The following is a 24,706-nucleotide window of genomic DNA, read 5'->3' on the forward strand; positions in this document are numbered from 1 at the left end:
ATATGTTGCCCTTTTCCCCGAAGGGGACTCTGGAGCCTAGTTTATTTAAGAAGGGTTGCAAAGATTCCTTCCTTCCTTCCTTCTGCTTCCTCCCTCCCTCCCTCCCTTCCTTCTATTCCTTCCTTCTTATCCTTCCTTATTTTCTTTCTTTCTTTCCTTCCAAATCCGGCTGGGTCTGTTGTTTGAACCATTAAAAGGTGAACACAGAAACCTGAGACTTACAGAACTGGTTCTCCTGTTATGAGTCAAGGGGTCAGACTAGAGGACCTCCAGGGTCCCTTCCAACTCTGTCATTCTGCAGCCTGAAGGGCAAAACCTAATAAAAATGTGTTATATATATATATAAAAGGAAATTGCAGGGGTGCCAGATGTTCAGGAAAAGAAACAGCTTCTAGGGCAGCGTTTCTCAACCTTGTCAACTTGAAGATGTCTGGACTTCAACTCCCAGAATTCCCCAGCCAGCATTCGCTGGCTGGGGAATTCTGGGAGTTGAACTCCAGACATCTTCAAGTTGACAAGGTTGAGAAACACTGTTCTAGGGACTATTGGTAGCCAAGTCTCTAAAAACCAGATGCTGAATTTTTCAATCCAGAGAAGGCAATAATTAAAACAGGATATTTTCTGACAGATCCAAATGACTGTTTAAAGATACCGGAATAAGGGAAATATCGATATAGATACAAGATATAAAAGCCAACAAGATAAGCAGCTACTCTTTAATCCAAATAAATCAACAACCATTCATAACTTTATATCTTTATGGCTTTTTTTTATCACTTTAATCAGAGTTTGCTTGTTTTCTCTTTATCCTTGATGATGTCGCGAGGTTAAAACCAATTTCGTTGTATTTAAGTACAATGACAATAAAGATTATGCTTCTGCTTAACGTTAAACCTGCCAATGGACGTTGGCTTTTTCAGGAAACCGATTCCATCACCCATATGCTTCTCTAACTCGGTTCCACCACAAATCCGCGGTAGACTAAAGCGCGCTCGACGAAAGCACGTATGTGACGTCATCACAGCGTGACGAAAACGGCACGCTGTGAGCGGTAAATTTAAAATTAACACGAAAACCTTACCCTAACCCCCCCAAACCTAACCCTAAACCTAACCCTAAGCCTAACCCTTAACCTAACCCTAAACCTAACCCTAAACCTAACCCTTAACCTAACCCTAAACCTAACCCTAACCCTAACCCTAACCCTAAGCCTAACCCTTAACCTAACCCTAAACCTAACCCTAAACCTAACCCTTAACCTAACGCTAAACCTAACGCTAATCCTTAACCTAACCCTAAACCTAACCCTAACGCTTAACGTAACCCTAAACCTAACCCTAACCCTTAACCTAACCCTAACCCTAACCCTAACCCTTACCTTAACGTGAATCGGCTTGCTTTAATTTTATTTTAATTTTATTTTAATTTATTTTTAATTTTATTTGTCGCGCTGCTGATGACGTCACGTACGCGCTTTGATCGGGCGCGCTTTAGTGGAACGCGGTTTTGACGGGTCACGCGCTAACTCACCAGAGACACTGTCCAGATTCTCTCTTAGTTCCCAAAGTGTCCCCTTGCTCATCTCTTTCAAAAATCCCACATCGCCCTTATCAAAGAATTGACTTTCGTTTGCTGAAGGTTTAATCCAAGGGCAATATATATTCCCTAAGCATTCATTAAGCTACCAAAACCGGGAAGGGAACATTATTGACTAGCAACTGCGGTAGCGAATAGTTCCGTACTTACTTGGCGTAAACTGAAATTTAATGTAGAATGATCACAGCGTGTACCTTCCGCATTTGGTGGTAAGTTTGAGACCCTCCGCGGTTAAGGACGTTTCCATGGCGCCTGCCAAAGGATGATTTGATCTTTAGTTCATTAAAGTCTTACTACGTTAGCACCTTGTGAATTCACTGGTTTTCTTACACCGCCCAAAGACTCGATTCGCTTTGCTTTCTGTCTCTGGTAACAAGGTTAGGACTTTGAGATTCTGGAGACGTAATGCTGAGGCCGGTCACGGTGGAAAGTCCTGATGAGGGGTTTGTGATGGCCCCGAAGGCAGGAGGCATATAAATGTAATAAATGAAGAAATAAATGCCCTGTGGTCTCGATGGTTTGCTTGGAGATGTTTTTATTGTCATCGGTGTGAGATACCTAGCTGGGTCATGAAATGTCTGCAAGAAAACCACCAAGCTCAGGGAACACCAAGGACCCCGCTGTTGTCTTCCTCCTCCCCCCCCCACTCCTCTTCTTCCTCTCAATATATCCCAATCTTTCTAGCGCTGAGGATGATGATGATAACCTGGTTTGGGTAATGAAACATCTGCAAGAAAACAAGCAAGCTCAGAGAGCACCAAGGACCACACAGTCATCACCCTCCTCCTCCTCCTCTCTGCATACCCCATTTTTTCTAGCACTGATGATGACATCTAGTTGGGTAATGAGATGCCTGCAAGAAAACCACCAAGTTCAGAGAGCACCAAAGGACCCCACAGTCCTCCCCCTCCTTATCTTTTTTCCTCCTCCTCCTCCTCCTCCTCCTCCTCTCCTCCTCCTCCTCCTCCTCCTCCTCCTCCTCCTCCTCCTCCTCCTCCTCCTCCTTTCCCCACAACCTCATTCCCTTCTAGCACTGATGATGTTACTTAGTTTGGTAATGAAATGACTGTAAGAAAACCACCAAGCTCAGAAAACAGCAAGGACCCCACTATCCTCCACCTCCTCTTTCTCCTTCTCTTTCTCCTTTTTGTCCTCCTATCTTTCCTCCTCCCTCCCCGCCCCCAAAACCCCACTCCCTTCTAGCACTGATGATGTTACCTAGTTTGGTAATGAAACGTCTGCAAGAAAACCACCAAAACTCAGAGAGCCCCCATGGACCCCTCATTTCAACCTGGAGCTATCAAGGGTCTCTTCTGTTGGAGAGCCTTGATGCAAGGGAAAACGACAAAGTTTTAATTTTAATTCAGTGTTAGCATTTTAATCATCCGTGCCTCTTTCAAATTTTATATGCCTTTTTTAAAAAAGGTTTTAATGTTTTATTTGGACACTGCCCGGAGAGTCCCTCTACAAGGGAGATGGTTGGTTTCAAAATTTGATCAAAGCAGGGGCTGAGAGAAAATATGGAGGGGTGGTGCTGTCCCTGAGAGACAAACATAAAAAAAAACCATCCCTGCAGTGTTTCATCCTCATGGATTTTTAGCCTTCATTTAATTGCCGAGGTGGCGCAGTGGTTAAATGCAGCACTGCAGGCTACTTCAGCTGACTGCTAGTTCTGCAGTTCGGCTGTTCAAATCTCACCGGCTCAGGGTTGACTCAGCCTTCCATCCTTCCGAGGTGGGTGAAATGAGGACCCGGATTGTTGTTGGGGGCAATATGCTGACTCTGTAAACTGCTTAGAGAGGGCTGAAAGCCCTATGAAGCGGTATATAAGTCTAACTGCTATTGCTATTGCTATTGTTAATTTTAGTGCTTGTCTATTAGCTTTTATGGCATTGTAATCAGTTAAGCTAGTGAGATGGGAGGTATATAAATTTAATAAATAGACAAACTCAGCTATGGACATGCAGAACAAATTGGGAAGTTTCTAAATGATGGATTACAATTGGCGAGTCATTCCTCTTTACCCTTTGAAGAATATTTATTTAAATTTTTTTGGGGGGGTGAGGATGTTGTCTTTGCATATAATCTGGCTTTTACTTTACTTGCAAGTACATTTAGGTTCCTTCTGATAAAGACCCCGTGAACATTCTGAATTTGCAAAAGATGCCAATCGCCTCTCGCAGGAGCACGAGTCACGCAGGAGCAAAACAATCTGAGCATTACTCCTGGTTCATCTGTCCCACTAAACCACAATAGGGTTGATTGGGTTCCGGATGAGTAAACCCCAATTTGGGGTACCGGAAACACGATTTGCAGTCTGTGGATTGACTTGATGATTGCCGTGCGGGAGGGACGTGGGTTTAACCTCCAATATTCCTTCCCAACGTTTTCGCTGATTCTATTTTGCACCGAAAATATCTTTTAACGCGAAGCGCTGACATTTCTTGGCCTTTTAAATCATCAGAGCAAAGCAGTTCGTAGTAAAGTAAACAAATTTAGATAATGGACCAGAGTGCTAGTGATGTGCGTTTATGCCCGTTGATGCAGGTTGAACTAAACTAAAGCATCTGTGCTTGGAATTCACAAATTGGCACTTACCAGAGTCTCTGTTAGTGGAACACTGAAGCTTAGGAATTGCTGCCTTTAATGGTGATTTATGAGGTTGGGGGCTCCAGAGACCCTTGACTCAACCTAATCACTTTTGATATCTCCGGAGGATGGAGGAGGCAAAGCCAGGGAGAAGCATCACGACTCCACGAAAGGTTGGAAATCTCGCCATTATTTCATGACTCAATGAGAGACTAAAGCCATCCCCCGCCCCAAATGAGATCCGAAGGAAAAAAGCAGGGGTAAAATCCCCCACCCCCCAAAGTTAGTAGAGGGGTTAAACATCTGGTCTGAAGATGTTTCTGGTGACGCATCAAACTAGTTGGTAGCTTTCTTCTCCACACCTGCCACAAAATGGGGGGGGGGGAATAGACCTACAGTGAACAGTTTCTTACCTGGGCCTTGTCCGTCCCCCCCCCCCCCCCCGTGACAGCTGACCAAATTATTCTACTGCAGACTGGGGTGCTCTGGATTGATGCTCCTGAGATTTGCTTTCTTACGGATGTTTCACGGCCCAGCTAGGTAACATCATCAGTGCTAGAAGAGAGAGGGGTTTGAGGCGTGTAAGAGAAGGAGAAGGGGAGGAGAAGGGCGAGGAGGAGGAGAGGAGAAAAGGAGGAAGAGGGTAGTGGGGGTCCTTGGTGCTCTCTGAGCTAGGCTGTTTTCTTGGAGACCTTCCATGACCCAACTAGGGAACATAATCAGTGCTAGAAAGGAGTGGGGTTTGCCAGGAGGAGGAAGACTGTGGGATCCCTGGTGCTCTTTGAATTTGCTGGTTTTCTTGCAGACGTTTCGTGACCCAATTAGGTAACATCATCAGTGCTAGACAGGAGTCGGTTTTGCTCTTTATTTACATTCAAGTGGCTTGTCTGGCTAATGGTGGGATTGTTCTTGCTGGATTATTTATTTACTTATTTATTCATTTTATATGCCATCTATCTCTCTTGGAGGAGCAGGGTTAAAAATCAATTAAAAAGCCATCAAAACATTACAGCAATACAAGGTAACATTAATGATTACAAGTAATCATTAATTACTTGATTAAGGTGTTGTGTTCTGTTTGTTTGTCCAAGTTTGTAGTTCCTTGATCTCGTTTACTGTTTGATTGATTGAGGATCTCTACAGATATTTTGCTTGATTTTGATTTAGTATTAATCTTGGTGTTAATCTCTGCTTGTTAGGGTATTAATTACTGGTGAGGAAATAGTTCGTCTTTTTGTTTCCTTTATGGCTTTTTAATTGTCTCCTTTGAATGGTAGGTAGATGTTGCTTATCTCTCTGTGCCCGTTGATGGCTGTTTTGATGTGGACCAGACTTCCAAGAATTCTCTAATGTTTTTAGACTTAGCTTGATTAGGATGCTCACACTTTCTCAGTGGAATGGCAAAATCTATCGACATGTTGTACAATTAAGGAGTTTTCATCATGTCTTCTAACTGCTAGTATTTACTGACTACAGGTACTAAGTAGTAGTCAGTACCTACTATTAGTCAGAAGACATTAATGTAATGTCCTTAAATCAGTACTGTCAATTTGGTATTGCTTCTCTGAGTTCATGTAATATGGTTAAGCCATATGTAGACTGTTTTGCTCTTTGCTTAATGGGTTGGGTGAACACATTACAACCTATAAACTTTGGTTTTATGGCTTAGCATCTTTGAACCTACTCTACCATTGCTTATTTAATAAACCATAGTTAAATTACCTGTGACTTCATACAAATGGCAGAGCAATGCAATGAATCAGCCTTCTGTATTACCGTGATGACATATTCATCTAAACGGTGAATGAGTCAGTTGTGGTTCAGTGTTCCACACAAAAACAGTTATTTTGAATAAACTTTGAAAAAGGAAATAGCGCAAAGAAATGAGGCCTGAATGAGACAACCAAAATTGCACACGGCAGGGTGAATAACATGAGCAAAAAAGGAGCGAAAACGAAAGGCATTAATAAAATAGCTGTGTTTTTTTTAAATGACAAAGTTGCTGATATTTTTCATACCCTTTTTACAGGCTTGGGTGTGAAATGTCAGCGCTGTGGAATAACACACAGGATCCCCAGAGGGGTGGGGAAGGGAATGGGTTAGGAATACACAATGACGTTTTTCCTAGTGTTCCTCCATCACTTAATAATTGCACAGCTCTTGGGGCTGAGTTTGATGGTTTGCTTGCAGGCATTTCATGACCCAGCGAGGTGACTTCATCAGTACCAGGCAGAATGGGCCTTGCTGCCCCACCAGTAACTGATGATGTTACCTAGCTGGGTCGCGAAACGTCCGCACACCAAGCACCAAGCTCAGGGAGCATGCGCAGACTCTCCGTCCCCCTCATCCTTAAAAGGACTCGCATCCCTCTCAGGCCGCCTTCCGTTGCCATGGAGACCGCCGCCGCGGCGCAGCCGAGCGCTTCGGATTGGCTGGCTTCAGGGACGTCGCCGTGGCCGCGCCGCGTCATGTGACCGAACTGTCATGGCGGCGCCGTTGCGGCTGGGTCGCGGCGTGGCTCCCCTTTGGCGGGCGCTGCAACCGCCGCCGCTCCGCCGGCCGCCGCCTCGGAGGGCCGGTTCCAGCGGCGCCAGGAGCCGCCTGTACGAGCACGCGCGGGAAGGATGGCTGTCGTGGCCGCGGCTGGACGTGGCCGGGCTGAGCGAGCGGCTGAGCGAGGCCGAGCGGGACGTGGAGGCGCGCAAAGGGCCTCTCAAGGCGCCGGACCTGCGCGAGATCGTAAGCGGAGGCGGGCGCTGGAATCTCGGCTTCGGCCCGGGGCTGTCTGACCCCCGACGGGTTGCATAAAACGGTGCCCGGTGTCCTGCCTCCGTCGCCCGCCTTTATCCGTAGAGATCTGTTTTTTTTGTTCAACCTCTGCAGCTTTAAGATATGTGAACTTCAACTCCCATGATCCCCCCAGCCGGCCTGCATTAAAATGTCTGGATTTCAGTTCCCAGAATTCCCCAACCATCATGCAACTATAGCAATAGCCCTTAGGCTTTACAGCCTTCTCTAAGCGGTTTACAGAGCCAGCATATTGCTCCCAGTGATATGTGGACTTCAACTCCCAGAATTCCCCAGCCAGCATACGTTAAAATGTGCAGCTTTCAATTCCCAGAATTCCTCAGTTGACATGCATTAAAATGTGTGGATTTCAACTCCCAGAATACCCCAGATAGCAGGGGCTCCACACTTTTAAAGTTGCTGAGCTTGAAAGACATTGGTATAGATCAGTGTTTCTCAAGCTTGGCAACTTGAAGATGTCTGGACTTCAACTCCCAGAATTCCCCAGCCAGCGAATGCATTCGCTGGCTGGGGAATTCTGGGAGTTGAAGTCCAGACATCTTCAAGTTGCCAAGCTTGAGAAACACTGGTATAGATGACCTTTGGATTGGTCTGTTATTTTGAACACTGTAGCAATCAAAGAGCTTGGGATCTCTAATATCCTTCCACTTTTCCCAAAAATATTGACTTCTCTACAGAATGGAGTTTTCATCTGGACAGATTATATGCCATCATCAGGCGACCTAGGATTCAGTGGGTCAGCATTATTTTCCATTAATTCCATTCATATTTGCTAAATCCTTCCATCCTCCTCCTTGTCCCTCAAGCCTTGAATTAAAAGTAATTGATAAGGAAGCATTTTTAAGTGCTTTTAAAAAAAAATATCTGGAGGTTTAGAAAGGGGTTTGTTGATTGACTTCTTACATGTAAATTTAGTTTACATGCTACAGACTTAACCTCCCGTTGCTTCTGATCTAACAGAACTGGGATTTGGTGAAAGAGGGCATTCATACCATGGTGTCTCCTTTTAATTGATCTGGTTTAATCCTTGCTAGACTTTTGTAATCTTCTTTCTTTCCTGGATCCAGGTTACTGCTTGGGAGAGACTGAATCAGGTTCAAGAGGAGATTGCAAAATTCACCGCAGAAAAAGAGAGAGTGAGGACAGAAGTGTACAATTTTACGGTGAGAGCCCGTGATCATGATCACACTGGAATAACCCCTGAATTTACTGTAGGAAAATATGTTAACGAATTAATAGCAATAGCAGTTCGACTTATATACCGCTTCATAGAGCTTTCAGCCCTCTCTAAGCGGTTTACAGAGTCAGCATATCCCCCCCCCCCCCACAGTCTGGGTCCCCATTTCACCCACCTCGGAAGGATGGAAGGCTGAGTCAACCTTGAGCCGGTGAGATTTGAACCGCCGAACTGCAGTTAGCAGTCAGCTGAAGTGGCCTGCAGTACTGCACTCTAACCACTGCGCCACCTCGGCTCTTTAATAAGCTTCTATGTCTGGCCACTTCTCTTCAATACCTTGTTTTGTTTTTGTCTGAATTATGATTGCTGGGGACTTTTCATTAAAAAAAAGCTGGTAAGGATTGAATCAATGCTTCAGATCGTTTATCCCAAATTTTGGAATGTTAATTCGTTGCTTTTCATAGTTGTAGAATAGACAAAAATAGCTTCATATCCTTGGTTGATAGTTAATTATTCACAATCAATACATTGGTTTGTTTTATGAATAAACTGTCTTCTGTTTTTTTTTTCTTTGTAGCAAAGCCATGATGAGAGTACTTTACAGTCGGTAAGAAATTTGTTTTCTTTTTATAGCTATCTTAATCATTTCAATCCAGAGCATTAAATATAGAATTAGCATTTGATTTACCAGCAGGAGACTCTAAAATAGGTGGACAAAAAACAGGAGGCCTAGGAAGTACTAGGGGTGAAATGATGGCAGTGTTCCAATATTTGAGGGGCTGCATAAAGAAGAGGGGGGGTCAACCTATTCTCCAAAGCACATGAAGGAGGACAAGAAGCAACGGATGGAAACTAATCAAGGAAAGAAGCAACCTAGAACTAAGGAGAAATTTTCTAACAGAACAATTAATCGGAGGAATGACTTGCCTCCAGAGGTTGTGGGTGCTACAACATTGGAGTTTTGCAAGACGAGATTGAACAATCATTTGTCTGGAATTGTATAAGGTTTCCTGCTTGAGCAGTGGGATGGACCAGAAGGTTCCTTCCAACTCTGTTATTCTGATCAGCGTATCCTTTGCATCTCCAGAATTCACCAGGAATAGGGGAGCCAAAAATCCTGTTCCTTTTTCTTTTTTTGTATTTGTCCAGCATCCACCATTGTTGAGAGTGGTTCCACCACAAATGCGTGAACGACAAAAGCGCACCTCACTAAACCGTGGTGACAAAACCGCGCCGACAAAACCGTGTGACGAAGGAGCGACGATGAGCCCTGAAGCGCGCCGACAACAGCGCGCCGACAGAAGCGCGCTGTAACCTAACCCTAAACCTAACCCTAACCCTTACCTTAACTTAAATCGCGCTTCTGTCGGTGCGCTGTTGTCGACGCGCTTTTGACATCGCTGTTTTAGCGACGCGGTTTTGTCGACGCGCTTATGACGTTCGCGCTTTTGTCAGGTCACGGTTGAGAGTCACATTATTACCTTTCGTTATTTAGGAAGCAGGACCTAAAGAGCACAATTTGTCTTGAGACTTGTAAAACTCCTCTTTATACTATTAAATTCTTGTATTGTGCCCCACTCCAAAACGGATCTTTCTTCAGTTCATTTCTCAAGCACATGATGCCCAGATCCTGGAGTTGCCCTCGAACCAATGGAAGTTATGCCTTTTCTGCCAGAAAAGGTGCCTGCTGACTCACATCAAAGGTTCCATGAGGACCACAATCCTTCTGGATGTACATATTTTGATTACTATAATTGATTAAGTGTATATGCCACCCACTTCCCGATCCTTCTGGGCGGTCACAGATAAAAAAAAAATTCGAAACAAGGGGAGAAAAATGCCACGATAAAAATGAAAAATATTTTCCGCTTCTGTGGATTCTTTGACATCTTTCCCCATCTTCCTCTCTCCCGCCAGCTGCCTGTTTACAACGCCTTGGTGAAAGAGGGGAGGGAAATCCGTTTTCGCCTTAAATCCTTGCGTCAGGAGGAAGTTGAGTTGCAAGAAAAATACTACCCGCCTGCCCTAAAGCTGCCCAACAGGATTCATCCTGATGTGGTAAGGAGCATGAAATAGGGAAGTACGTTTTGGTACGTCTAGGGCTCTGAAGGTTATGTCCAGTTAAATCAATCTATTGCTAAGAAGCCAATCCAGGTAATCACTGAAACCATTTGTCTTGTGACTTCAGTTAACAGTGGCACTGAAAAAAAGGGACTTACGACCACTTTTCACACTTTCACACCATTGCAGCATCTCCGTGGTCACATGATGGGATAGCAATTTATTTATTTATTTATTTATTTATTTGTTAGACTTATATATCACTTCATAGGGCTTACAGCCCTCTCTAAGCGGTTTACAGATTTTTAGCAAATTGAGTCAGCAAATTGCCCCCACAGTCTGGGTCCTCATTTCACCCACCTCGGAAGGATGGAAGGCTGAGTCAACCTTGAGCCGGTGAGATTAGAACTGCTGAACTGCAGATAACAGTCAGCTGAAGTGGCCTGCAGTACTGCACCCTAACCACTGCGCCACCTCGGTTCCTGGATGCTTGGCAACTGGTTTATATTTATGACGGTTGCTATAGCAATAGCAGTTAGACTTATATACCATTTCATAGGGCTTTCAGCCCTCTCTAAGCGGTTTACAGAGTCAGCATATCACCCCCAACAATCTGGGTCCTCATTTCACCCAGATAGATAGATAGATGATAGATAATAGATAGATAGATAGATAGATATAGAGAGAGGGGGAGATAGATATAGAGGGAGGGAGGGAGAGATAGATATAGATAGATATAGATAGAATAGATAGATAGATGATAGATAGATAGAATGAATAGATAGATAGATAGATAGATAGATAGATAGATAGATAGATAGATAGATAGATAGATAGCAATAGCAGTTAGACTTATATACCGCTTCATAGGGCTTTCAGCCCTCTCAAGGGGTTTACAGAGTCAGCATATCGCCCCCAACAACAATCCGGGTCCTCATTTTACCCACCTTGGAAGGATGGAAGGCTGAGTCAACCCTGAGCCGGTGAGATTTGAACAGCCGAACTGCAGAACTGCAGTCAGCTGAAGTAGCCTGCAGTGCTGCATTTAACTACTGTGCCACCTTGGTTCTTGGATGTTTGGCAACTGGTTTATATTTATGACGGTTGCAATATCCCGGGGTCAGGTGATCCCCTTTTACGACCTTGGGACAAGCAAAGTCAGTGGGGAAGCCAGATTCACTTAACAACCTTGTTGTTAATCTTAAGAACTGCAAGGAAGGTCGCAAAATGGGTCAAAACTCACCGAAGAATCGTCTCACTCAGCAACAGAAACTTGTGGCTTAATTGCGATCATAAGTTGAGGACTACCTGTACGCAGGAATCTTCTCAACTAACTTAGCTCTTGCTTGGAGCCAGAAAAGATTTCCTGGGATTCAAGGGGTGATTGGACTTAAGTTTGTTTGTGGCTATGTAAGGATTCTAGACTGATTCCTCTTTTGACTCCGCCTCCACTCCTTCTATAAACTCCTATGAGTGAGGCAGCCCAAATTTCCTCAACCTTTACTCTTAACATAGTTACAGAGCCCTCTTGCTTTAGATTCACTTAGCTTAGTCCCGGTGTTTTTCACCTTGAGTTTGGTCAGAGATAATATCCAGTGCTGTGTCTTCACCTCTTCTCTTTTCTTCCGGTAGCAATTTGGAGAGGAGAATGAACCCAGGATAGTGGAGATCATCGGCGAAAAACCAGGTGAGGAGACAATAGCTATTGAGGTACAATTCAGAACCCGTTGAAAAGCTTTAGTGCCCATGTACAGCCAAACATAATACTTGTACAGCCAACGCAACACGGTGGCGCTTTAAAGCATAACGCCTTTTGCTTTTTTTGCTTTGTTTTGGAAACAGAATTTGATTTCGAGGTAAAAGGACACCTAGAAGTTGGAGAAAACCTGGATATTATTAGGCAAAGGTTAGTATGAAAAATTGCAACATTCCAAATGGTAGGATTAAAACTCATTCCCCCTCCAGTTTATTCCAGCCAGTAGGAGCCGAGGTGGCGCAGTGGTTAAATGCAGCTCTGCAGGCTACTTCAGCTGACTGCAGTTCTGCAGTTCGGCTGTTCAAATCTCACTAGCTCAAGGTTGACTCAGCCTTCCATCCTTCCGAGGTGGATAAAATGAGGACCCAGACTGTGGGGGCGATATGTTGACTCTGTAAACCGCTTAGAGAGGGCTGAAAGGCCTATGAAGCGGTATATAAGTCTAACTGCTATTGCTCTAACTGCTATTTGATTAAAAGACAGCTGTAGCTCGTAAGAATTTTAAACCAAACTTCATAAAATTGGTTTTCATAAAAGGTGCTGCCAGAGTCCTCCTGATTTGTGTTGGAATTTGGTGAGATCATTTACCAAAAAAATCTGTACAGTCCGTGTTCGCAACTAGCTAGGACAGAATGTGACTAAATTTGGTACCAAAGGAGTGAAAATTTCAAATGCTTGTAACCTAAACAGACAAACAGGTGGCTTGATTTAAATTCGTTTAAATATTACCCAGAAGAGAAGGGGAGCCTGGATGTTAATTTGGCTGCTCCTTTAGGAATCCCTTGAGCACTTTTTTTTTTCTACTTCCTCTTCTCCGTAGACGCTTATCACATATTTCCGGTTTTCGATCGTACTACCTCCGCGGGGCGGGAGCTCTGCTTGAGCGAGCCCTGGTCCAGTTCGCTTTCTCCAAGCTGATCCGAAAGGTATGGAATTCCCGAGCATCTCATACTTGATGTCTGTGGAGATTCTCAGTCCTCCAGGTCATGGTTGTCCCAAAGGTGGCTTTTTTCCCCCCCACAGAGGCAACTGGACTTTCTTGAAGCCGCTTCTCAGATGAGAAAAGAAATATCTTCAAAGGAAAACCAAATCCGGTTGCCTCTTTTTTTTTCTTCTTCTTGTTTTAGTATATTTCATTTTCATTTTCATTTTCATATACTCACATGTATACCCCATACAGTATTAAACAGTAATTGCATCAATTCCTCTTGTCGACAATGCCCCAGAAAATAAAAGCCCAATATACCTCTTCCATTCTCCATACACCTCTTTCTTCCACCACCCTCCAACTTTCTTTCTTCCCTCCATCATCCCCCTTTACCCTACTTCCCCTCCCCCTCTACCACTCCTCTCTCCAGATCCGCTCCCCCCCTTCCCTTTCGCCTCCCCCCCCACCCTCTCTCCCATCCCTCTCTACCCACCTTTCTTCTTTCCTACTCCTCCCCTCGGTGTATTTCCACTGTATGTTAATGTATTTGGCTTATCCTATTTTTAAAGAAAAATTAGAGAAAAACAGTATACATGTGAAGTCACATTGCATTGAGATCTAACACATCGTGTCTAGCCTAATGCGTATCCGTCAAAAGCGCGGACGACAAAAGAGCGATCGACAAAATCGCGCCTTTGACGTCATCACAGCGCGACGAAAAAGATCGAAAAATTCAAATAAAAATTAATAAAAATTAAATTAAAGCAAGCCGATTCACATAAAGGTAAGGGTTAGGTTTAGGGTTAGGGTTAGGTTAAGGGTTAGCGTTAGCTTTAGAGCGTTAGCGTTAGGGTTAGGTTAAGGGTTAGCGTTAGGTTTTTCGTTACTTTAACGGTTAGGTTTAGGGTTAGGTTTAGGGTTAGGTTAAAAGTTAGGTTTAGGGTTAGGTTTGGGGGGCTTAGGGTAACGTTTTCGCTTTATTTTTACATTTTTCGAACTTTTTCGTCGCGCTGTGATGACGTCACAGCGCGCTTTTGTCGAGCGCGATTTTGTCCTACGCGCTTTTGTGGTGGAACCGTGGTGGATTTCAGGTTCCAGAGTTCCCCAGCCAGCCATGCTCTTGTGCTGATTGTACCACAAAGTTCGTTGCAAAAAAATTAAGAGGGATCAGCAAACGCTCCATAGTGCTGATTTTCCTTCCTAAGGTGGCAGGCTGAACCAAGTAGGCCTCAAGCCTGAACCAAACTAGGGTTTCACGATATTAAGCTTTAACTGTTCACATAGAAATTGCCAGGTTTGCTTTTAGGACATAGTGTGGTTAGACACGGGTTAGAAGGAAGTCTGCACATGAAATATGCTGAAGCGAAGCATCTGTTTTAGCCCATCTGCTGGCTTGGCTGTTAATCTGTTTGGTAGACACATATTGTTAGTTCCTCAAAATACGAGCTATGCATGTCCGTCAGCTGACCCATGTATTATGACATCCCGTAGACATACTTTCCGTAACTCAAGGGCAAATCTTGAGGGGTGTTTCCAAAACTAACAGATGGCTTTAGCTGAAAGTGATAAACTATATAAGCAACTTCCTGAATTTCACTCAGTGTTCAGGCCATTTTTATCCTTTGCTATGAACCTGGGCAAATAAACTCTTCCTTCTCTGAAGGGCTGGTTTGTGTGTCCTGTCATTTCCTACAACATTCCTATCTTTGCATTAAGGGCAAACTAAAAATGGGGGGCGGGGTTTACAGGCATTTGAGCATGAAGCATTCCTGCAGTCCTTAATATATTTTTTTTCTTTTACCTCCAGGGTTTCATTCCCATGTGCGTCCCAGATTTGGTTAAAGGAGCTGTCTTTGTGAGTGTCCCTCCGTTTTGTTCCATTGCATCCATTTTTCACTAATGAAGGTGTCTATGGGGCTAAATGCATTGCTTAGCTTCTATGGGGTCCTCGGTGAGCTTACTTTTCTTGCAGATGTTATGTTACCCAACTAGGTAACCTCATCAGTGCTAGAAGGGAGGGAGGGTTGTGGAAGGGGAGAGGGAGGAGGACTGTGGGGTCCTTGGTGCTCTCTGAGCTTGGTGGTTTCCTTGCAGATGTTTCGTGACCGAACTAGGGAACATCATCAGTGCTAGAAGAGAGAGGGGTTGTGGGGAAGAAGAGGGGAGGAGGAGAATTATGAAGGGGAGGAAGAAGAGGACTGAAGAGTCCTTGGTGTTCTCTGAGCTTGGTGGTTTCCTTGCAGACATTTCATAACCCAACTAGGTAACATCATCAGGGCTAAAAGGGTGTGGGGTTTCTGGAGAGGAGAGGAGGAGGAAGAAGAGGAGGACTGTGGGGTCCTCGGTGCTCTCTGAGCTTGGTGACTTTCTTGCAGCTGTTTCATGACCCAACTAGATAACATCATCAGTGCTACAAGAGAGTGGGGTTGTGGGGAAGAAGAGGGGAGGAGGAGAATGATGAAGGGGAGGAAGAAGAGGAGGAAGAAGAGGACTGCGGAGTCCTTGGTGTTCTCTGAGCTTGGTGGCTTTCTTGCAGATGTTTCATGACCCAACTAGGGAACATCATCAGTGGTAGAAGAGAGTGGGGTTTGTTGGAGGGGGAGGAGGAGGACTCTGGGGTCCTTGGTGCTCTCTGAGCTTAGAAGTTTTATTGTAGACGTCTCATGACCCAGCTAGGTAACATCATCAGTGTTTTCTGTGTATCAGGAAGGCTGTGGCATGTTACCTGAAGTCCATTCCTCCCTGGTGTATACCATAGACCCTTCCCGGTTTGAGGATCTGAACTTGGCGGGAACATCTGAAGTCGGCATTGCAGGTATGATTGAAACCGGGAAGCCTTCCAGCCTGTGGTTGAGGATGAATTTGGGGGCCACATCAGTGCTTGAAGGAAGAGGGATGTGCGGAATGGAGGAGGAGGAAGGGGATTGTGGGGTCCTTGGTGCTCTCTGAGCTGGGTGGTTTCCCTGCAGACATTCCATGACCCAACTAAGTAACATCATCAGTGCCAGGAGGGTTTGTTGTCCATATCCAAGTGGCTTGCTCTGTCCGTGTTGCTGGGAATGTCCTTGGCGGTTCCTTAATTGAGCTGTTTTTTACTCTTGGTTTATTTAATTGCTCGCCTTCTGGCACTGATGATGTTCCCTAGCGTGACCCGTCAAAACCGCGTTCCACAAAAGCGTGGTCGACGAAAGCGCGTATGTGACGTCATCACAGCGCGACGAAAAAGATCGAAAAATTGAAATAAAAATTAAATTACAGCAAGCCGATTCACATAAAGGTAAGGGTTAGGTTTAGGGTTAGGTTTAGGTTAAGGGTTAGGTTTGGGGGGGTTAGGGTAAGGTTTTCGCTTTATTTTTACATTTTTCAATCTTTTTCGTCGCGCTGTGATGACGTCACATACGCGCTTTCGTCGACCGCGCTTTTGTCTACCGCGCTTTTGTGGTGGAACCGTTCCCTAGTTGGGTTCCGTAACGTTTGCAAGAAGACCCTCAACCTCAAGAGACCCCCCCCCCACCCCCCCAAATACAGTTTGCCCCCCGAGCTACGAATATTCTCTCCTATCTGCCCCCTTTCTTTTTCTTTCTTTCGTTCTGTTTTTGGCTTCTCCAGGTTATTTTGCAGACCACGCTGTAGCTTTGAAGGACATGCCCGTCAGGTGAGTGGTTTTCTACATGCTGTGCATTCACACCTGGATTTCCCAGGATTTTTGGCAGGGGGGGCTGGGAAGGCCCGATCTGCACCGCCCGGCCTGATTAATCCTCTTTTTTTCTCTTGGCCAGGATTGTGTGTTCCAGCACCTGCTACCGAGCAGAAACTGAAAAGGGGAAAGAACCGTGGGGTCTCTATCGGGTGCATCAGTTCACCAAGGTATTGGTATTGGTATTGAGTTTATTTATATGCCGCCCTTTTCCCTGGGGGGACTCAGGGCGGCTCACAACTTAAAAAGGGAAGGGGGGAGAAAGACAAACTTTTAACATATAAGACAATACATCATTAAAAAACACAACATTCATACCATTCGTGCGGGTTACAATCTTAGTCCCAGGCCTGACGGGATAGCCAGATACTGAGGGCTGTGCGGAAGGTCTGGAGGGTGGTGAGGGTACGAATCTCCACGGGGAGATCGTTCCATAGGGTCGGAGCTGCCACCGAGAAGGCTCTCCTCTGCGTGGTTGCCAGTTGACATTGACCGGCAGATGGAACTCGGAGGAGGCCTAATCTATGGGATCTAATAGGTCGAGTGGAGGTGATTGGCAGGAGGCGGTCTCTCAAGTACCCAGATCCACTACCATGAAGGGCTTTATGGGTGGCAATTAGCACCTTGAAGCGTACCCGGAGATCGACAGGTAGCCAGTGCAGCTCGCGGAGGATAGGTGTTATGTGGGTGAAGCGAGGTGCACCCACAATCGCTTGGCTCACCTTTGCCACCCTCACCTTCAAGGTCTGCAGAGGGAGAGGGGAAGAAAGGTGCAGCGCACCTGTGGCTGTGCGGGCGCCACAAACAAGGCTGGCTGCAGCCTGGCGTATTTTGGCTGCTGGGTGCAGGCGTGTGTTCGGCTGTGCCTGGAGAAAAATCAAAATTACGGTGGAAGGGAGGGCACTCCGTATTGAGCAAAAAAAAAAAATACAGATAGTCTCTGACTTGCAACCGTTCTCTCTTGCGTCCTTCTGACAATGGGTGAATCCGGCTTCACTTAACTACCGTTGCCACTAACTAGGCAGCTGCAGTGATTCCCTTAGTAACTGCGGCAGGAAGGGTCCTGAAACGGAAGCAAAACTCGCTGAACCATCTCGAAATGTTGGGCTCAGTTATGGTCGTACGTTGAGGAAGCAGTCCTCCACAACGATGAAACATTAGTGATAATAACAATAGCGTAACATTCGTGATCAATCAGTGGAGGGTTTTGTGTTTCCAAGAACGAAACAAGTGCCAAATAAGACCCCGCCAACTTCACCGTTCCGTTTTTGCTCCCAAATTGGGTCCGTTTCAGATGATGATGATGATGATGATTTCTCTCCAAAAATGGAGAGAAACTTTGCAACTTTTAAGATGTGGGGACTTCAACTGTCCATGCATCTGAAAGCAGGCTGCCCGGGGAATTCTGGGAGTTGGAGTCCACCCATCTTAAAAGTTGGCAAGTTTGGTAAAACTCGAGTGAAGTCCCCCTCTTCTCCTTCCGGCATTCGCCCAGGTGGAAATGTTTGGGGTCACCGCCAACGAGACGGGCCTCGAAAGCAGTGCCCTGATGGAGGAATTTCTCACCCTGCAGAAAGAGATTTTCCTGGAGCTGGGATTGCACTACAAGTAAGGAGGCCCGGTGGGTGTGGTACCAGTTGCAGGATCTGTCCCAGCCCCTTCTGGGTGGCTGGGTTTGAGAAACGCCGATAATGGGAGAAATAGCTGCACCGCAAAGTAGCCACAGAGTTTTATTACACAGATAGTCCTCCAATTACGACCATTCGTTTAGTGTCCGAAGTTACAACGGCATTGAAATTAGTGACCTATGACCATTTCCCCCACAACCGTTGCAGCATCTCCATAGCCACGTGATCAAAACCCATCCGCTTGGCAACCGATTCATATTTATGACCGTTGCAGGATTACGTGATCCCCCTCTTTGCGTCCTTCGGGCAAGCCAAGTGAATGGGGGAATCAGATTTCACTTCACAGTTGTGATACTAACACAACAATGCAGTGTTTCGCTTAACAAGTGTGGTGAGAGAGGTCGTAAAATGGTTGCAAAACTCACTTGAGAGCGGCCCCCGTTTAGCGGCATAAACCTTGGGCCCAACTGTGGTCGTAAGCCGAGGACTACCTGTATCCCGTGGGGGAGTTCACCGTAAACCCTTCCTCCCCATCCAAGGAGCTGAATGCGTAAAGATGGCACATGGAGGGGGGCGCTCAGCCCCTCGCTTTGCCTCCCCCAAACGGGGTTCGGGATTTCGCTGTTCCTGTTTGTGACTGCTGGGCTTCACTCTGTGACCAGCCCTCTCTCTTTGTGGCAGAGTTCTGGATATGCCCCCGCACGAACTGGGCCTGTCTGCCTTCAGGAAATTTGACATTGAGGCCTGGATGCCTGGACGGAATCAATATGGAGAGGTGAGGTGGGGGGTGGTGGTCTCAAGGCCTTTTTGGCTGGGGGTTCGCGCTAAAGGTTGGTGGTGGTGGGAAATCAAGATGATGTGTGTGTGTGTGTGTGTGTGTGTGTGTGAGTGAGTGAGAGAGAGAGAGAGAGAGAGAGAGAGAGAGAGAGAGAGAGAGAGAGAAAGCACAAAATTCTGGAATGCCTTGAGTAATTTTGGTACACAAATGACTTAACGCTCTGGAAAAAAGTACTGTGAGTAAGAGACCCCTAACACCCCTCAGTGTGTGTGTTCTCTGGGTTGCGCAGTGGTTAGGGTGCAGTACTGCAGGCCACTTCAGCTGACTGTTATCTGCAGTTCAGCAGTTCAAATCTCACCGGCTCAAGGTTGACTCAGCCTTCCATCCTTCCGAGGTGGGTGAAATGAGGACCCAGACTGTGGGGGCGATATGCTGACTCTGTAAACCGCTTAGAGAGGGCTGGAAGCCCTATGAAGCGGTAGATAAGTCTAACTGCTATTGCTAACTGCTATTGCTATTCTTTGTAACCTCATAAAAGAGCAATGTGAAACATTGAGAATGTGAAGAAAAAATTAGAACAAAATAGATAAGAAAGGAACTTAATAAGAGTGTTTATGATGGCTCATGTGTCTTTTCCCAAGAAAGGAATCCTCATTCTGCCTAACTTTAACTTTAATAAAATTTGTATGCCGCCCACTCCCATTGGGACTCTGGGCGGCTCACAGCAAAATAAAAGCATTTAAAAATTTAAGTTAAAGTTAAAGTTAAAAATTAAATATTAACAATATTTAAAATTAATACATCATCCATTCAGTCAAGTGGGGCTGGATATTAATCAACACCCCCAGGCCTGCCGGAACAGCCCGCTTGGAAGGCCGGGAGAGTGGTGAGAGTCCGGATCTCTACGGGTAGATCGTTCCACAGGGCTTAAACCAGTTTTGGGGGATGGAATTGCTTCTTTTTGGTTCGCCCATCGTGTTCCTGGCCCTCGTCCTCTTTCATTCTCCCCTCCCTCTCTAGATCTCGAGCGTCTCTAATTGCACTGATTTCCAGTCGCGGCGGTTGAACATCATGTATCACGACGAGAAAGAGCAGCTCAGCTTTGCACATACCGTAAGCTCGGTCCAGGGAGACCCGGTTAAATGTCTCGAGAATAAAAGGGGGGGGGGGTCTGCAGAGGGAGAAAGCACGCACCCGATGCCTTTTCTCCCTCTGGGCAAATCTTGGGGCTGGGGGGCTCCATCTGCACGGCCCCCCCCAAACATTCACGACCCCTTTGGCGCCTTCGCAGGTTAACGGAACCGCTTGTGCAATTCCTCGGATGCTCATTGCCATCCTGGAGTCCAACCAACTCAAGGTTTGTTGATGGGGTGTGTGTGTGGGGGGGGTTGCTTTGCATAGGCTCCAGAATATGGCAGCCTTGCCCAAGCTGGAGCCTTGAGTTGAGTTTGAGTTTGAGTTTATTCAATTTGTAGGCTGCCCTATTCCCCGAAGGGACTCAGGGCGGCTGAACAAAAGCCAAGGGAGGGGAAATTACAAAAAGTAAGACAAAGACAATCAGACAATACGAACAATTTAAAAGCACAACAGACACAGCAAATTCGAGTAGGGGGGGGGGAAACTCAACCCCAGGCTTGCTGGGACAGCCAGGTCTTCACGGCCATCCGGAAGGCCTGAAGGGTGGAGAGGGTCCGAATCTCCACGGGGAGCTCGTTCCAAAGGGCCGGGGCAGCCACAGAGAAGGCCCTCCTCCGAGTAGTCGCCAGCCGACATTGGCTGGCAGATGGAATATACGGAGGAAGCCTAATCTGTGGGATCGAATGGGTCTGTGGGAGGTAATCGGCAGAAGGCGGTCTCTCAAGTCTTCTGGGTGCATTGGAACTACAACTCCCAGGATTCCCAGCCAGCCAGGGAGGAGAGATGCTTGGGGAAATAACACCGGGGGGGGGGGGGGGGCTTCCTCCCTGAGAAAACCGGGAGGACGTTAGCACCCACTTCCTGGTGTTCCAGCCTTCTCCAGTGTAGATGACCCATTGCCAGGGTGCAGAGCAAATAGCCCAGCTGGCTGGGGGAATGCTGGGAGTTGTAGTCCTAACGCGCCGGGAAGGCGCCAGCTTTGGGGAAGCTGCTATTGTACATCTTAATGAATTCTGGTTTTCTCCTGTCCAATTTTGAGTTGCAGGAATGAGTCAGGCTGAAACTCTGCCAAAGTCAACTTCACTCTGTAAATGAAATGAAATAAACATTTGCGTCCATAGTGCAAATAAAATGGGAAGAGATGGTCCTTTAGCAACAGTTTGACGCTGCAGTGGCGCTGGGGACAATGACTTGTGACCAGTCCTTGCTCTCAACGACCAGGGTAGCGGTATCTCCCTGTTTCACACGGTCAAAATTTGGGTGCTCAGTTCCCCCGGATTTTGCATTTATGACACCCTTTAGTGGGGATGGGGGGGTGGGATGTCACATAATTGCCCTTTGTAACCTTCGCAGCTGGCGCCCAACAACTAGAGTCATTGGGGTGGGGGGGGGAAGAGCCAGATTTGCTTAATGGCCACGTGATTCACTTAACATCTGCAGCAGTTTGCTGAACAATTGTGATAAAAAAAGGGTAAATTGGAGTGTGACTCACTTAAAAACGGTCTTGCTCAGCAATGGGAATTGGAGCCCCGTTGGCCGTCGTAAGTCAAGACTGTGCTAAGCCTGCACAGGTGAGGATTCTTTTTTGCTTTTAGAATAGAATAGAATACAATACAGAATAGAATAGCAATAGCAGTTAGACTTATATACCGCTTCATAGGGCTTTCAGCCCTCTCTAAGCGGTTTACAGAGTCAGCATATCGCCCCCAACAACAATCCGGGTCCTCATTTTACCCCACCTCGGAAGGATGGAAGGCTGAGTCAACCCTGAGCCGGTGAGATTAGAACCCCTGAATTGCAGATAACAGTCAGCTGAAGTGGCCTGCAGTGCTGCATTTAACCACTGCGCCACCTCTGCTCTCAGAATAGAATTTGGAATGGATCTGGAAAGGACCTTCGACATCTTCTAGTTCCACCCTCTGCTCAAGTAGGAGGCTCTATCCCATTTCAGACAAACATCTGTCCAGCCTCTTCTTAAAGACCTCCAGTGATGGAGCACCCACAACGTCTGGTGGCAAGCTGTTCCACTGGTTAATTGTTCTCACTTTCGGGAAATTCCTCCTTAGTTCCAGCTTGCTTCTCTCCTTGCTTAGTTTCCATTCATTGCTTCTTGTCCTGCCTTCAGGTGCTTCGGAGAATAGGTTGCTAGCTGGGGAATTATGGCAGCTGAAGTCCAGGCATTCTAGTTAGGGAATTCTGGGAACTGGTCCCAGCAGAGTAGCTGGGGAATTCTGGGAGCTGAAGTCCAGGCATGCCAGCTGGGGAATTCTGGGAGCTGAAGCCCAGCCATCTTAAAGTCACCAAGGCTAACAACAGTGATCTAAAACAAGGATAGAGAAGACAGATCTGGGCAATCAACCTCTGCCATAAAACCATTTATTTATGAATTACTTTTTTTTTTAATTAAAAAGCAATATCAGGGCAACACATCAGTTTTGGGGAGGGCACACGGGATACATCCAGTGGGGGGGGGAAAAAACCATGAAAATTCAAAAGTAATTTCCCTTAGGATTTAAATACCACCAATAGGGAACTATAAAACTAGGTCATCCTTTCCAACGATTATGATATGCTAGCTTAAAGTACTTAGCAAAACGCTTTCCATTTAGACCGGAGCATAAATTAAAGACTCAAAGGAACAATTCCCCGATTGTTTTATGTAGAAATGGATCTGCTGCCTAAAAACCTGATTTAGCCTCAAAACACAGACACACACACACACACCCTCTTTATAACCAGGATGGGATGCTGGCTGTTGGAAGAGCCGTGAGTGCCCCAAAAATAATGTGTACATCACACCGACCCATCTCCCGTTACAACTAACCGGTACACTGCATTGCCCAAGAAATCTTATCAAGCCTTTTGGCCAACTTTCAAGGTACAAAAGAGTTTCCCTGTTAGGAAGTTTCTCCTTCGTTCCAAGTTGCTTCTCTCTTCGGTTAGTTTCCATCCGTTGTTTCTTGTCCTGCCCTCCGTGCTTTGGAGAATAATTTGACCCCCGCTCTTCTTTTGTCCCCACCTTCTCCTTCGCCCAGGACGGCAGCGTTCGGATCCCGGCGGTCCTGCAGCCTCTGATGGGCGCGGAGATCATCCACAAACCCAGCCACCCCCTGCTAAAATACATCGGTCCCAATCGGGCCAAGAGAGGGAAGAATCCAATCCCTGGGAAGCCCTGGAAATCTTAAGAGCCTCCGTTAGGGGCCGGAATGCCGCCGCGAAACGGAGCAGCCCCTCCTGAACAGCCAACGTGCCGCTTCTACCTCCAATTGGCGGCTGGAGAGGGCTACGATAACGGCGCATTGCATCGGCTTCTCCTGCAGAAGTCACAAAGGAGGAAAGGCATTTGCTTGGCGCCGTTGTATTTCATGGTAGTGCCCTTCTGAGTGACATCAGGCCGTAGAGGAGACCCCCCCTGGCGCCTTCCGGAGATGATTCACCAACCCAACCAGCAGGGGGGGCTCTTTCCAACAGAGGCGTCTCTTCGAGGAACTGTCTTTTCTACCCAAGAAGGGGGTCTCGGTATCCTTCGGCCAGGTCTCGCTCGGTCCTCTATTTTGAGACTGGGAGGGTCCCTGCGTGGGGAGCAAAAGGGTTATTTCAGACTCAGGTTTCTTCCTCTGGAATCCGGCACCCACCCCTCTAATTCGGTCCTTCACTCCTTCCATCCCTTGAAATTCGGGGTTTTGGGAAACAGCTTGCGTCTCAAATCCCAACGGGCTCACTTGACCAGGAAGGAGATGGCTGGAAATAACATCTGTGGATAAATAAAAGAATGGGGATGATCTTTTCACTGGCTTTGACTGAAAAGTCCTCTTCCATCTGCATCCTTTCCCCAAACCAGCTGTCCCTGGGTTGTGAATGAACCCCCTCCCCCGGGTTCTCCCACCCCTCGAGGGCAGGGATAAAAGACCCAAGCCGCCAGCTGCTGGGGTGTGTGTGTGTGTGTGCCACCCTGTTCTCCTGCAACTCCAGCGATTGGGCAATCTTTGGCACGCGTTCCGCCCGACAGCTGTCGTCCTCTGGCGCAACGAATTGGTTGCGTGCTGTGCTCCTCCCTACGCGGCTTCAGAACGGGCGGGCCTGGGACAAAAGGAGGATCAACAGGTGCGGCTGGTCGTGGCAAGCCAAGGGAGAGGGGGCAGGCTGCCATGGAAACCACTCTTCTAATAAGCTTGTCTGGAGCCAACGGGAGTTTCTAGCTTCACAAATAAAATTTGGGGTAGCAAAGGTGGGACTTTATGGATGCTTGAAGGTAGAGGGGTTGGGCACCTTAATTCACCTAAGGCAGTGTTTCTCAACCTTGGCAACTTGAAGATGTCTGGACTTCAACTCCCAGAATTCCCCAGCCAGCGAATGCTGGCTGGGGAATTCTGGGAGTTGAAGTCCGGACATCTTCAAGTTGCCAAGGTTGAGAAACACTGCTCTAAGCCCCTGGCTGCTCTTCACTTGGCCATATTATTCTCTATGGGAAAGTAGGACTGGAGCATCTTAAAAAAATAAAAAAATAAAGTGAAACCAAGTTCATTTGTACGTGACATCATCATCAATTTC

The 24,706-nt window shown here is 46.5% G+C and overlaps 1 protein-coding gene across 1 annotated transcript; it reads left to right on the forward strand.

The window, feature by feature from the left end:
- The first annotated feature begins 6,665 nt into the window (after positions 1–6,665).
- On the forward strand, positions 6,666–23,949 carry SARS2 (seryl-tRNA synthetase 2, mitochondrial). Its single transcript, XM_087727405.1, has 16 exons — positions 6,666–6,924; positions 8,061–8,156; positions 8,748–8,777; positions 10,088–10,228; positions 11,864–11,918; positions 12,074–12,137; positions 12,808–12,913; positions 14,723–14,770; positions 15,622–15,730; positions 16,525–16,570; positions 16,695–16,782; positions 18,108–18,220; positions 18,922–19,015; positions 20,039–20,131; positions 20,310–20,375; positions 23,191–23,949. Exons 1-16 carry the CDS (start codon positions 6,670–6,672, stop codon positions 23,338–23,340), a joined length of 1,554 nt encoding a protein of 517 aa, XP_087583531.1. The 5' UTR covers positions 6,666–6,669; the 3' UTR covers positions 23,341–23,949.
- Positions 23,950–24,706: the final 757 nt, after the last annotated feature.

The sequence above is a fragment of the Thamnophis sirtalis genome, unplaced genomic scaffold (genome assembly GCF_051295495.1).
Source record: "Thamnophis sirtalis isolate CommonGarterSnake01/CBP01778 unplaced genomic scaffold, rThaSir2_p1.2 scaffold_13, whole genome shotgun sequence".
Lineage (NCBI taxonomy): Eukaryota > Metazoa > Chordata > Lepidosauria > Squamata > Natricidae > Thamnophis > Thamnophis sirtalis.